We start from the raw sequence: 13,066 nt of genomic DNA, 5'->3' as shown, positions 1-13,066 counted from the left end.
ACAAAGTTGGACTGAGAGCTTTAGGACTAGGCACCAAAATATACAGTGCCTTGCAAAAGTATTCACCCCTTAGTAATTATTTCATGCTTTGTAGCCTCACAACCTGCTGGAAATAATATGGATTGTTTGGGAGTTTAACATGCTTATAACTTTGAAGATGTATTATTTTGTTTATTGTGAAGCAAACAACAAATAGGAAAAAATAACTGAAAACTTCAGTGTGCATAACTACTCACACTCCCCCAAGTCAGTACTTTGTAAATCCACCTTCTGTGACAATTACAGCTGCAAGTCACTGTGGATAAGTCTCTATGAGCTTGCCACATCTTGGCACTGGGATTTTTGCCCATTCCTCAAGGCAAAACTGCTCCAAGTCTGACCACAGATTCTCTATTGGTGTGAGGTCTGGACTAGGCCATTTAAACACATTTAAATGATTCCCGTTAAAGAGGAGCTGTCAGCCATACTATCTCAGGAAAAAACCCCAAATATATAAGTAGATAAATACTTGCTCTACTTACATAACATATGTATTGCACTGTCCACGTTATGATTCCTGTTAATTTTATAAAGGAAAAGTAGAGAATCCTATTCTAGACAGTTTCCATATTTACTGTGGCTATTTTTATGCCAGTTGTGATGTAATATCTGCCCTTAGTCTCCTCTGCCTGATTTGCCCGTCCTTCACTATAGAAAGTGCATTGTCTCAGCATGAGAAATATTGGCCAATCAGAGAGGAACAGAGGTGTGGGAGGGGAAAACAGGAGGGAAAGAGGCTTCAGCCAATCAGGCTGCATTAGTTAAGTCTGAGGGGAAGTAGGGAAGCAAAAAAAGACAACCCAGCATGCCCTGCAACTTCTCTTTTGTGTACCAAATTTTCTGTGTACAGAATAAGAGTCATGTAAACTGGGGAATGATGCAAATCCTGTAGGGTCACCTTTGGACCTGGTGCCTCCATGCTCAATTGACTGGACAAAAATATGCTCCACTTTATTACCTAAGGGAGGTACACCCACAAAACGCTATGCATGTGGAAGTAATTGTGGCTGTTTTTTAATAAAGAAGCACTGTTTTTGAAATTACACAACTTGTGTCTGAATTCTAGAGGTAAGTCCACCACTATCTCCATTTTTAAACGTATTTTAAATATTTTTATTCTTATTTAAATGTGCTCATTAATCTCCTGAATGATCGACCATACGATTGATTAGATCTGGTACCATTAATGTTGCGGTTTGACAATAAACGATCATTCTATCGATCATTGCATAAATTATCTTTTGGTCCGGTCACATTGTTTATCAATACCCCCACCGTTGGTGGAACCTGACAACCGCCTGCAATTGATTGCCACGATTTGATCGGATGGTCAATCATTTGGGAAATTGAACTGTTAATTGGCACTTAAGCTACAAATACAAACTAATAAAGAAAAAAAAAACTTGTGGTAACACATTATTTGATAGAATCATTTTCATCCTCTTTAGCATTTTCAAGTACGTACGCACCTTTTCATATGGGATTTGCAGTAGATCCAGCATGACTTTATGGGCATCCATGTTTTTCAGTAATCTTTGCTGCTTCTTACGGACTTGCTCTCCAACGCCGCACATTTTATTCAGTTTTTCCAGGATCTTCATTGACATGCAAGGCAAAATATATAAGCTTTTGTGGGAATCAGCAGAATCTAGCTGTGATTAATCTTGTTCAAGGGCTTCCCATTAATATGGAACAAATACATTTATGTGTGCTTTTGAGGCACCATTAGCCTAAAATTACATTTCCCATGCATCCTTATGCAAGGCAGCTATGAGTAAGATACATCCATAAATGACAAAATGATTCCTATTGTGTTATATGGAGCTACTTAATCGTGATGTGTATTTTATGATGCCATCAAGAAACACTTCTACTTCTCTAAAGAAACAAGTGACAAACATTTACCTCTTTAACACGCTTATAATTGTCACTGCTTTTCTCTGTGGTTGGTTTTCCAGTGCCCTCCTGATTCTCAGTGTGCTGTCAGAGAGAAAGTACATCGTGATGAATATAAATACGACTCTTCACAGTTATAGAGAAACTTTGTTAGGCACAGAGAAAGTATCTTTCAAGTTACATCAGCTATTGCAATTCATTGTAAAATATCTTTATTTGCCAGCATGTAACCTGCTAAGAAAAATGGCTAAAACAGGCTGTTTCTGTCTTCTAACTGCTGTGCATTCTGTTGTGAGTTTGAACAGGCCCAAGTGTGGGGTGAGGTGAAGGATCACCTTAGGAAAAAAAAAACACAGAGACAACGGGAGCCCGATAGCGTAATATGTCACTATTTTCTGAAATGAATGAGTCAATAACAGGAAATATACTCACAAAGGTAGGTTGCAATAAAAGGATAAAAGATTTTTAATTGCACAGGCAACGCGTTTCGTGGGTCCTACCCACTTCCTCAGGCCATTAACAGTGCCACTTCAAACAAGCCAGATAGCCAGGTAAGCTACTTCTTGTTTTCTTATTTTATTGTACTTTTAACAAAGTTTTATTCATCCTGGGTGCCTCCTAACCCTTCTTGAGCAGGCACAGAACAGGCTTGTCCTGATTCCACAAGCTATGTCAATAACCTAAGACCGCAAAGGGGTACAATTTTATTACCAGCCAATCCAGATCTGTCATGTATGCCTTGGTGGTGCCCGATCAGCGGATCGCTCAGAAACAGGCTTATCAGTCTGCAGACAGACTGTACACACGCTCTACTATCGCTGGAACGCCCGCCCAGCGGGAGGGTCAGAAGGACCCGTCGTTCTTGCAAATAGAGCGTATGTACGCACCTTTAGAGTCTGATAGACCAGTCATCCTCTTATGAGAATTTTCTTGCTTCTTTTTCCTTTTCTTTCCCTTCCCTCCCATTTTCCCTAGGTTCCCTTGTACTATTATTTGCTGGTGTACAGATTGTATTGTATATGTCAAGAATGGGTAGGTGCATTGTTAAATATTGACAGTTATAAGTGCTTTCAAACTTGGCCTCCCTTTTTTCCCCGATTATGACTGCAGGGTTATTACATTTTTTTTATTCTCATGATCGTCATATTTACTATTCTGCTTTTACTTTTGTAGCTTACACTGTAGTGTATTGTCTGGAAAGTGTACTGGTTAAAGGCTCTGCTGTTGACATGGGAGACCGGGGTTCGAATCCTGGCTAGGGTCAGTACTTATTCAGTAAGAAGTCCTTGGGCAAGACATCCTAACATTGCAAGGTGGCCTCTTGAGCCCACCCTTAGTGGCTGCAGCTCTTGAGTGCTTTGAGTCCAACAGGAGAAAAGCGCTATACAAATGTTAGGATTAATGTTCATTTTCTATTCCAGTAGGTTTCAGGCTGACCTGTGCTGCAGCCACGTCGAATCTGTCACTCATTCACTCTCCTCCCAGCAGTTTTTCAATGTGTGTATTTCCCTGTAAGGATGCATCATCTGGGTTAAAATACCATGGCAACTTTGACCTGAGAGAGGCAAGGCTTCACTGCGCCATTCATGAACTGTTGGTATTTGAATCAGTGAGCAAAACACTTGTCGTGTATTGTATGGCCTTGGTGGTGCGAAAGTGCGCAAATGTGCCATAAGGCTATGGTTAGTGGCACCTAATTATATAAGTCCATCAACCCTTCACCCCGAGTGGTAAGCCCTTGTCAACTAAGTAAAGTAACCAAGAGTGTTCGTTTTGTTCATTTTCTATGTAGTGAAAGTCTGGATCACTGTTCACCAGTTCTCCCAAGTACATCAAGTAGACACCAGAGGTACAATGAATTCTTCTATCTCCTGTTTACTTAATGAAACATTACTGTTACCACGGTTATATATTGAGCTACAAGTATACAACCACTTTAACAGAAAAAAAATATTTTAAGAGAAAGTAGGAAATGACAAACACAGCTAGGAGTCTATTACTTCTTTCTTTTCCTTTTTGTTGCCATCTTCTGAGCCAGTCCCTCCAGACTTGTCTTTCTTGTCAACCCAAAGCTCTGATTTTTCCACCATGGTTCTCAGTTTGTCAAGCTCAGTTTTGATCACTTTGTAGTTATCAACATCTTGGGCAGAGATCAGCAGTTGAACCTAAAAGGAGGGACATTGTGAACATGGAAAGACTGCATCACATTTACTACTCACATTGCTTAAATATGCAGCAGCAATCTATATGCAAAGAAAATGATTGTACAGCTTGGTAAACATGGTATAACCTTTGTACAATCTTACCAACAACTCAAAACATACTACATAGATGTTTCAATGGACAAAAATTGCGCAGTTGATTGTAAGGTTCCTATATTTGCCTTTATAAAGACAGTCAAAATGTTACATAGAGTGAATGGTGATGGGCTCAAACAGGCCCGGATTCACATAACTGGAGCCTATAGGCACAGATATCCCAGCATCCTAGACTTTGCCCTCCATGAACATACAAACACCTGCAAGTGTGCTGGCTCAGCTGTCACTTCTCCCTTACTTCCCTTGCTCGTCATATGTAGCTACAGGTGACCCTTAGTATTAGGTAGCAGAGGTACTCTCAGTATTAAGTAGCTAGAGGTGTCACTGACTGAAGGGAGATCTTATCAGAGTAATGCCGGGAGCTGGGTGAGTAACCTCTCATTTACCCTCATTTTGGGACTCTGCAGAGGTAGGGAGGTGCAAGGGGAGGGGAGTGAGACGCCTTTCCATCACCAGGCACCTGTAGGCACGTGCCTACAGTGCCTTATGGCAAATCCGGCCCTGGGCACAAATAAATATATTAGGCGGCTCATTGATTGCATACAGCTGTTACAGGCTATTTTCCATCACTTATGGAGGTCCATGCAGCTCTACCGTGTGAGTTTTGAAGGCATTGTAAAGCAACATAACCATTCAGAATATTGAGAAACACACCAAAATTATCTGTGGTGTGCTAAAAAGGTCCAATAAGTACTCCAGCGCACACTCAGGGCTGGTGCACACCAAAACCCGCTAGCAGATCCGCAAAACACTAGCAGATTTTTAAACGCTTTTTTTTATTTTTATGAGGCGTTTTGCTAGCGTTTTGCGGATTGCTGCTGCGGTTTTCAGTATAGTAGATTTCATATATTGTTACAGTAAAGCTGTTACTGAACAGCTTCTGTAACAAAAACGCCTGCAAAACCGCTCTGAACAGGCGTTTTTCAGAGCGGTTTGCGTTTTTCCTATACTTAACATTGAGGCAGAAACGCATCCGAAATCCAAAAAATGCCTCACCCAGGCATTTTTCGTTTCTGCAAAACGCCTGCCGCTCTGGTGTGCACCACCCCATTGAGATACATTGACCAAGCAGATCCGCAGCCGCAAGCGGATCTGAAAACGCCCAAAAAGCCGCTCGGTGTGCACCAGCCCTGAAAGTACAGGATTGCCTTCCTAAACATGTTATCACTTCTTGACTTCACTATCACTAGCAACTTCCTCCAAGCTTGCACTATAAAGGCATGGACTATCACACCTTGCACTATAAAAGGCCACATAGCTCTATGCAAGGTAACGTGTGTACATCCACTAGCCAAACATGGCCATTAATGACTGCCTCGGGAGAGGATTGTTTGTGCATCTAGTGTGTGTACAGTGGGCGCCTAACATCGCTGTAGGATCCAGCATGACGGATCCTTAGTGATTCCTGACACCCAAGCAGCCATGTTGTTCACCATTAATCCCCCTCCCCCCCCCCCCCCCAAAGCTGCTCTGTTGTGCACCCCTCATTGTCCCTAATTAACATTATTAAGTGATTTATTACTAATATAAAAATTCCAATTTGCCAGATGCAATCAGCATGTGTATGGCAACTAAAGGGTGCATGCAGAATAATTCTCCTCATTATAAAGAGATTCGGAAGCCTGCAGTTATTTGGTTGCGGATAAATATATTGTTTGCTAATTGTCCTTGTTATCCCTGTTGTTAGTTAATCAGCTGTTACCTGTTTGAAGGTATGCAGCATTTCTTGTCTTTGGCTGAAATGTTTAAAAAGAAGTTGCAGCGATCCAGAGATGAGAGCTGGGTAATCATTCATTGTGAGCTGTATGAGGACACGCAGAAACATCCTGCCACCCTCGTCATCCACTTCCAGCATTGTACTCTTCCTGCAGGGTCAAGCAACACAAAGGTTCAGTAAAATCTTAGCATACTTACAATACTGAAATTAAATTATGCTAAATTTTGCATCTGATCAATTATGTAATAAACAAGCAAAACAGATTTTTATATACTTCTATATACTATAGCTCTTTATTGGTCCTATGCTGGTAATGATCACTTCTATAGATGCTCTGAATAGTGGTAATCATTAACAAACTTTTTCCCATCCTTCTCTTACACCTATAATACTGTGCTGGTCGTTGTCAGGTTTTGTTGCACCATATCAGTTGTTATGTATAGAGTGCTTGGGGGCCCAATGGAAAGCTTGCACTGGGGCCCACAGCTCCTTAGCTACGCCACTGACCTGCAGAGAAATAATTTCCAATTGGGGAGGGGAGATGGAAAAAATGTAAAGCAGTGGGAACATTTTAGAATTTTTTTTTAGAACAGGGATCAGCACACAGTGAGTAATTTTACTATGTAGGAGGCACCCGAGTGCAATAAATATTGCAAATATATGGACTGGGACCCATTTAAATGCAATTTATTCCCTATTAAATATAACATCTTAAACCTAAAACATAACATTTACAGTATATGACTAATACTGTTTGTAAATGTATAAGAGAATTGTTTCTAAGCGAACAATAAAACTAGAGCAACCGACCATTCATTTTATTTGCTGCGCTGCTAATTACAAGACACTGTGGCATGCTGTCAGCCATGTTATTATTATTAATATTAAACTTTATTTGTAAAGCGCTAACATATTGTGCACTGCTGTACAATAGAGATAACACCACATCAAACAACATAACATGGGGACATTACAGCATTACCTGCTTTCGGAAGAAGCTAATTGAAATCTACACCCTGTTTGGCAGCTGTTATCCCTGCCAGGGCGTAGATTTCACTCACCACCGCCACACGCTCTAGCTGCTCTCACCACTACCGCCGATCACACTGCTATCTCTCCCGCCGCAGCCCACTTCCACTGCTGTCGGTATGACGGCAGTTTTGTGAGCCAGTCAGGAGCAACAAGTGAGCAGCATGGTCAGCGGTGGCGGCAATTCGGTGCGGAGGTATGTACGTGAGCCCTGTTTTTTTGTGTCAGCGTTCTCTGGTCCCTAAAGAAAACTTGAAGTTCTTAAAAAAAAAAAAAAAAAAAGTTTCACTTACCCGGGGCTTCTCCCAGCCACCTGCAGCCTCCCTGGCCCACGCCATTACCAAACAATCCTCCGGTCCCCTGCCGTGGCTCCATTTCACTTCTTCAGTCGCCATCCACTGGCCGCATGCATGTTTGTTCGCGCTCCTGCACAGGCGCAGTAGAGATTTTCTCGTACTGCACCTGTGCAAGATGCTCCTGGCGACGGGAAAGCGAATGAGCACTAGCAGGCGCAGTGGATGTCGACTTGCAAGTTGGCGAAAACCAAACTGAGCCACAGCAGGGGACCAGAGGATTGTTTGTTTGATACTTCAGGTCCTCTTTAAGGGGCCAGAGACCGATGGTACGGAAGTGGTTGAACACAATATAATAGTATAGTACTGAATAGTACACAAACTAGTGAAACAAAAAACAAAGGTGCACAGATTGCAAGGTAGGGATAAATATCGTTGATGTGTCACTGAGTCCATATGGTGGCAGAGAAGAGCACACGGAAAGGAGGGGCCTGCCAAACAGGCTTACAGTCTATGGGGTTGTAAGCCTTATGAGGGATGCAGACAGTCTTCTTTAATGTGATTAGAGGAGACAAGCTATCTACGGATCAGACAGAACTCTATCATACTGCTACCTCAAATGTGTTCAAATGTGGAATACATTCTTTAGGTAAACATAATCACTGACCTATATGCTGCTCATGGATAAAGAGGGGCTGTGATAATGTACTATGTACTTACCCTACTCCAAACATAGCTTCTGCTTGCTCTGCAATACGCTCTAGGTTTAAAGTGGCATCTGTAAAACCAAAAGCAGTTTCTAAAAATGTTCTTGGTGTATTAAAACTGCAATATACATTTAGATAAACAAATGATGTTATGGAAAAGCCTGTAGGCTTTGGTGGTCTGAAAACAAACTGGTAATGATAAGTCAGGACAGTAAGGCCTCTTTTCCACTTGTGCGCCGACATGCGTCTTGCAAGACGCGATGCCGGCACAGCTGTTGCCTCTCGCAGCATAATTTTGTGCGTGACTGTCCGAATCCCATAGCCGCGCATAGGGGATTCGGACAGTCACGCACAAAATTATGCTGCAGGGCCTCAGATTTTTCCTCGGCCACGAATTTGGATGGCTTACATAGACTTCTTTAGGCTGCTAAAATCCATCCGAATTCGCAGCAATGGAATCCTAGCCTTACATTACAATAACAATAACAATAATATTTATATAGCGCTTTTCTCCCTGGGGACTCAAAGCGCTGTGACCCTGCATTATGCAGTCTCAAAGGCTAGGGAAAAGAGGTGAGTTTTTAGCCTTTTTTTAAAGCTGTCCAGAGAGGGAGCCTCTCGTACTGATTGTGGAAGTGAGTTCCATAGAGTAGGGGCTGCGTAAGAATAGGCCCGAGCACCAAATGTTAAGTGTATCCTGGGAATAATCAGCTTCATCTTGTTGGCAGAGCGGAGGGTGCGTGGAGGGGCATAAAGTTCCAATACATCCGCTATGTATTTGGGTCCCATGTGGTGTAGAGCCTTGAATGTCAGCAGGCAGATCTTAAAATTGATTCTCCATTTTACTGGCAACCAGTGAAGAGTTTCCAGTACTGGGGTGATGTGTGAGCTGCGGGGGGCATTGGCTAGGAGTCTGGCTGCAGCATTCTGTACTAGCTGTAAGGGGCGCAGAACCTTTTCTGTAGATCCGATGAACAGGGCGTTGCAGTAGTCTAGGCGGGAGGATACAAATGCATGAACCAGGGCAGGTAGGTCTTCAGCTGGGATAAGGTGTTTGATTTTCGCTATATTTCTTATGGTGGCCACTAATGATCCAACCTTTTTCATCCAATCTTACCAAATCTATGTAGTATAAGGGTAAACTGAATGAATATACTGAATGGATACTTCAGGCAGTTACCTTATATTACATAGAAATGGTAAGATTGGATGAAAAAGATTGAATCATTAGTGGCCACCTTTAGATGAAAGAAGGAAGACTTGACGACAGCTGATATCTGCTGTTTGAGTTTTAGATTTCCATCCAGGATCACCCCAAGGTTTTGCACAGAGTCTTTATACTGTACAGTATCTCCCCCAATTGCTAGTTTGAGGTGGTGAGCGTTTTGAACTTTATCCGTCATGTGTGGACCACCTACCACCAACACCTCTGTTTTGTCAGAGTTCAGCCTCAGCCAGCTGGTGTTCATCCAATTTTGTAAATCCACTAGACACGCATTTATGGATGCTGATGGGTCTTGGGTGCCAGGCTTGAAGGACAGATATAGTTGTGTGTCATCTGCATAACAATGGTATCCTAGGCCATAGTTCTGGATTATTTTGCCCAGTGGGAGCATGTAGACTGCAAAGAGTAATGGTGATAGTACAGAACCCTGTGGAACTCCATAGGGAAGTGGCACTGGATTAGAGTAGTGTGTGCCCAGACATACTTGCTGTGTCCTGCCAGATAGGAAGGTCTGAAACCAGCTAAGAACAGTACCCCTTAGGCCACAGTAATTCTTCAGTCGCTGGATTAGTATTTCATGATCCACAGTATCAAATGCTGCAGACAAGTCAAGAAGAATCAAAATTGAGCAATCACCCTTGTCCCTTGCAGTAAGTAGATCATTCATTACTCGGACTAATGCCGTTTCAGTGCTGTGCCTTTTCCTGAATCCTGACTGAAAAGTATCAAAGATGTTGTTATCTGTAAGCCTGGCTTCCAGCTGGTTGGCGACTACTTTCTCGATAACTTTTGATAGGAATGGTAAGTTCGCAACAGGTCTGTAGTTGGTTACAGAATCAGGATCTAGTGATGGTTTCTTCAAGAGGGGTTTTATGATTGCTTTCTTTAATTTTTCTGGGAAAAGTCCACTTTGCAAGGAGCACTGAGTGATTTTGTGAAGTGCTGGCCTGATCAGCTCTGGGCACTGCATTAAGGATCCAGTTGGGCCAGGATCCAGGTCGCAGGTAGTGGGGCGGAGACTTTGAATGAGAATTCCAAAATCTTCTTCACTCAGAGTGTCAAAGACTTGCCATGGTGGTACGGTAGTAGGCAGATGCAAAGTCCAGTGGTCAATTGATGTTGGTGTAATGCTGGCACGGATGGTAGACACCTTGTTTGTGAAGAAGGCAGAGAATTCTTCACACCTTTCCCTGGAGAATGTGGTTGGGGCTTTTAGGCAGGAAGGATTGCAGAGTGATTCCACTGTGTGGAAGAGTTGACCAGCTCTGTTGTTGGCTGTAGATATTTTGTGCGAGATAAAGTCTGATTTTTTCTTGGTTATTGCTTGTTGGTATTGTCTGAGGTGTTGAATTAGGCTAGATTTGTGCTCCTCAGACCCTGATTTACGCCACTGTCTTTCAAGTCTGCGTCCTTTCTTTTTTAGATCCATGATGGTTTTGTCAAACCAATTAGTTTTCTGCTTTTTGGTTGCTGATTTGGTGCGCCATGGAGCAATACTGTCAAGTGTTTCATATATCGTGTTGTTGTACTGGGTTACTAGAGTGTTTGGGTCCATTTGACTGTGGAGCAGATTTGTAAAATCCAGGTTGGCAGTTATCCTCTCCGGTGTTCATTTATTCAGGGAACGGATTTTGATCGTTTCTTTAGGGAGCTCCTTGATAGGGTGATGTTCAAATACAGTAAACTGTATTATGTGATGGTCTGACCACATCACTGGGGTTACTGTTATGTTACTAATGTCCATTCCAAGGTGGAACAGTAAGTCTAGCGTATGCCCTCCTCTGTGGGTAGCAGATTTTACAACTTGTGTGAAGCCTAGTCCACCCATGAGATTTATTAGTTCATTTGCATTTTGTGATTGAGTGTCATCAGCCCAGACGTTGAAGTCACCAAGGATGATCCATCTCGGATAAGACAGAGTTAGCATTGCCAGAAGTTCTGAGAATTCCTGTAGGAATGGGTCAGCATCTCCGGGGGGACGATAAACCACTAAAATTTTGAAGCCTTTACCAGCTGAGATCTGGGCACCTATACATTCAAAAGACTTTGTTGAGCCAACATTCAGGGCTCTGAGCTGCAGAGTTGTTTTGCCACAAATTGCTACACCCCCTCCTCTGCGGTCTCGATACCTAGTGCAGTAACTGTGTGACCAAACATAGAAAGTCTCATAGAACTAACATTGGAACTAAACCAATGTCATATTTCTAGATGCAGAGGGCCACACCTGAAAACCCCACTGCTGCTTGGATTAGGGTGACATCTCCAAATCATGCTTCCAGTAGCAAACAATAGAAATGAAAGGCAATCCACAAAGTAAATAAATTAGGCTGAGCTGTAAAATAGTTAGTTCTACACATTTATAGGCATTACTTATTACGTGTTATTTATTTGCATTGCTGGATGTTCCTGTTGTAATAGGCCTGTGCAGATACTGGTTACTCATTGGGGCAGGGCCAGATTTTTACATTTTACTGTCCAAGTCCCACTGTCACCAACCCCACCACCAAGCTCCTGTGCTTCCTTCATCCTGTGCTGTTCTCCCCCCATCCTGTAATGTCCTTCACTGCTGCATACCGGGTTGATGACTGCTGCCATTTACATGTTTAGCAATTTAACAAGTATGCCAGCGGCTGCCCGCCCCTTGCTTCCTGGTGCCCTAGGCCATGGCCTCTGAGGCCTTGCCTCAAATTGGGGTCTGTATTGTATTGCGCTCAGTGTACAGCGCTATAGAACATGATAGCTCTATATAAACAAATCATCAATCATGTGTTCCACTTTCTTTAGTATATTTTAGAACTTACTTGCGTTATCTAAGGCTGGAGCCGTTCCGTCCGCTCCAGTGTCCTGCATTGGGAAAACTTCCACAAATTCCTTCTTGAAGACGGAGAGCAGGTATGATATCCTGTAATCCAGTCTCACATTCAGGATGAACTGACAAGAAAAAGGCAAACAGCGCTGAGAAAAGTGAACGAATACTTGAATAGGTTGCTCGTGTCCATAAATGTCACTGCTCTCCCATAGAGCTCAGGGTCGTCACCTGCCAATTCACAGCACTAAGCACAAAGAATCTTTGAACTACACTATATTGATAAATGGACCATCTAAATCAATTTAGAAAAAAAAAAGAAGAAACAAGATTGTTAAAGTTCATGGTTCTCCTTATGTGCACTCTTCCTATAAATTGCTCAAGTAAACTCTAAAGTTGCATTAATTATATAGTTTTATGTGAAGAATATTTTAAGATCTATATTTCTTATTATTGTAGATCCTATATAAACTGATTTCATAGGTTCATACAGTTAGGAAATGAGCAGAGCGATTGATGGTCCTGCTGAAACGACTGTTCTACCTCTATAGGCCCTTATTCAATTCTCCTTTTCGCTTAAAGTACCCCTGAACTGGATATTTTACAACATACTTTGGCCCATATGCAATTACCTTTTTCACCTAAGTTTTCTTCTAGGTGATATTTTCGCACCTTGGCATAAAATGCCTTTTAAGCCACCAGAAAGCAAGAAAACACTCAAAATAAATTTGATAGTACTTTTTCACTAACGTTTGGGTACTTTTTAAATTGTAAAATGCTGAAAAGTTGTTTTTTTTAGAGAAGATAAAAATTATCTCCTAGGTGAAAACTCAGGTGAAAAAAGTTAATTGCATATGGGCCCTGGAGTTCTGATTTACATGCCTTGCTGGGACATAGGTATGTCACAGCACCATCCGCACCCTCCAGCACCTGGAGGATGCGGACATCAGGATTAAAGTTCAGGGGTACTACGTTTTCTCATAGGTGATATTTTCACACCTTATCAGTAAAATGCCTTTCAATCTGCCAGCAAGCA

General features: G+C 42.2%; 1 protein-coding gene across 5 annotated transcripts in view; it reads right to left on the bottom strand.

Annotated features, from left to right (window-relative positions):
* The window catches only part of ITPR3 (inositol 1,4,5-trisphosphate receptor type 3), a 357,611-nt gene that overhangs the window by 174,744 nt on the left and 169,801 nt on the right, over positions 1 to 13,066 (bottom strand). For 4 of the 5 annotated variants that reach the window (XM_068269377.1, XM_068269378.1, XM_068269379.1 and 1 more), the window contains 6 exons: positions 12,026 to 12,155; positions 8,013 to 8,070; positions 5,956 to 6,118; positions 3,936 to 4,100; positions 1,945 to 2,019; positions 1,509 to 1,634 (listed from right to left, as the gene is read on the bottom strand). In XM_068269377.1, coding sequence (XP_068125478.1) covers positions 1,509 to 1,634; positions 1,945 to 2,019; positions 3,936 to 4,100; positions 5,956 to 6,118; positions 8,013 to 8,070; positions 12,026 to 12,155 — 717 coding nt within the window. The remainder of the gene's footprint in view (positions 1 to 1,508; positions 1,635 to 1,944; positions 2,020 to 3,935; positions 4,101 to 5,955; positions 6,119 to 8,012; positions 8,071 to 12,025; positions 12,156 to 13,066) is intronic. The other variant, XM_068269380.1, reaches the window with a different exon arrangement.

This window comes from Hyperolius riggenbachi, chromosome 2 (assembly GCF_040937935.1).
Source record: "Hyperolius riggenbachi isolate aHypRig1 chromosome 2, aHypRig1.pri, whole genome shotgun sequence".
NCBI classification, from domain to species: Eukaryota; Metazoa; Chordata; class Amphibia; order Anura; family Hyperoliidae; genus Hyperolius; species Hyperolius riggenbachi.
The sequence above is the reverse complement of the archived record's forward strand: the minus strand, read 5'-3'. Positions and strand labels throughout refer to the sequence as shown.